This window comes from Mesitornis unicolor, unplaced genomic scaffold (genome assembly GCF_000695765.1).
Source record: "Mesitornis unicolor isolate BGI_N332 unplaced genomic scaffold, ASM69576v1 scaffold23464, whole genome shotgun sequence".
NCBI lineage: Eukaryota > Metazoa > Chordata > Aves > Mesitornithiformes > Mesitornithidae > Mesitornis > Mesitornis unicolor.
This window is the reverse complement of record NW_010181100.1, coordinates 509-1,601: the sequence shown is the minus strand read 5'-3', so window position 1 is coordinate 1,601 and position 1,093 is coordinate 509. Positions and strand designations below refer to the sequence as shown.

The window sequence follows — 1,093 nt, the reverse complement described above, 5'->3', positions numbered from 1 at the left end:
CAGCCCAGAAGAGCAAAAGACAAAGAGGACATTGCAGAGAAAGGAGAGAATGGAAGAGGGTAAAGTCAGGCATGGGCTTTCTGAAAGCACAGGCTGGCCCTGTCCTTTGACAAGGGTTGCTGAGGTTGCTTAGCCCCTCTGAAAGAAACATCATGATGCTCTTATCGTCCAGTGCCATCCTGTGGGTCCCTGGGGGCCTTCACCAGGGTCGTCACCAGCAGCTTTAGCAGGGGAGGCATCTCCTGCCACAGTAGCGGCTGGCCAAACCAGAAAAGCCCAGGCCAGAGGGGGCAGGCCAAGGCCAGAGAGGCCAAAGCCCCCAGAGTTGATGGGCACTCCCTCAGAGCTGAGGATGCTGCCAACAGCAGCGGAGGTGGAGGATCCCACGGCGGTGTTCTGTGGGAAGGAGCTGAGGATGGGTCCGGGCAGGGTCACCACCACAGGGGAGGGCTGGATGAAGACGTGGGAGTCCTGGCACTGCCTGACACAGGGCTCATTGCAGCTGTTGGCCAGCGGGGTCGGGCCGCAGGGCCGGCAGGGCAGGCACGGGTTGTAGCAGGACATGTCTGTGGGCTGGAGCTGCACCTGGGAGAGAGACAGGGAGGAAGAAAAGCATGAGGGGTGGATCAGAAGCATCTTGTTACCCCACTACGAAGGAGACCCTTACTCTCAGCTCTACAGTGCTCGGCCAAGTGCAACCTAACCCAGGGAGGTCCACACCTAGCCCATAGCTCAGAAGACATTTCTGCAAAGACCCATCCTCTCTCCATGCCACACCTTCTGCTCCCTTCCCTCTCCCAAGGCGAGCAGCACTCAAGACCTGGCATAAGACAAAGGGGCATGTATGGACTGAGGAAAAGAAGTAAGAGCTTCAGACTCACCTTATTCCCAACGAGATGGAGGTGAGAGGAGTGGATGAGAGAGTGAGGAGAAGGGCCTGTTTTTATACTGCTCCTGCAGCACCCCAGGCCCACAGTCACTGCACGCTGGTAAGTAATTATCCAACAGACTCACCTCCAAAGCAAAATATCTTACCTAATGGCACAGGTTATGTTTTTGTTTTCCATCAATGCTGTCATTTCACTTCCTCATT

At 55.8% G+C, this 1,093-nt stretch overlaps 1 protein-coding gene across 1 annotated transcript; it reads right to left on the bottom strand.

Moving 5' to 3' along the window:
- Nucleotides 1–223: 223 nt before the first annotated feature.
- On the bottom strand, nt 224–581 carry LOC104535830 (feather beta keratin-like). Its single transcript, XM_010183321.1, has 2 exons — nt 293–581; nt 224–257 (listed from the first exon to the last, which is right to left on the bottom strand). The coding sequence occupies exons 1-2, from the start codon at nt 562–564 to the stop codon at nt 224–226; spliced, it is 306 nt and encodes a 101-aa protein (XP_010181623.1). The 5' UTR covers nt 565–581.
- Between the last annotated feature and the right edge of the window lie 512 nt (nt 582–1,093).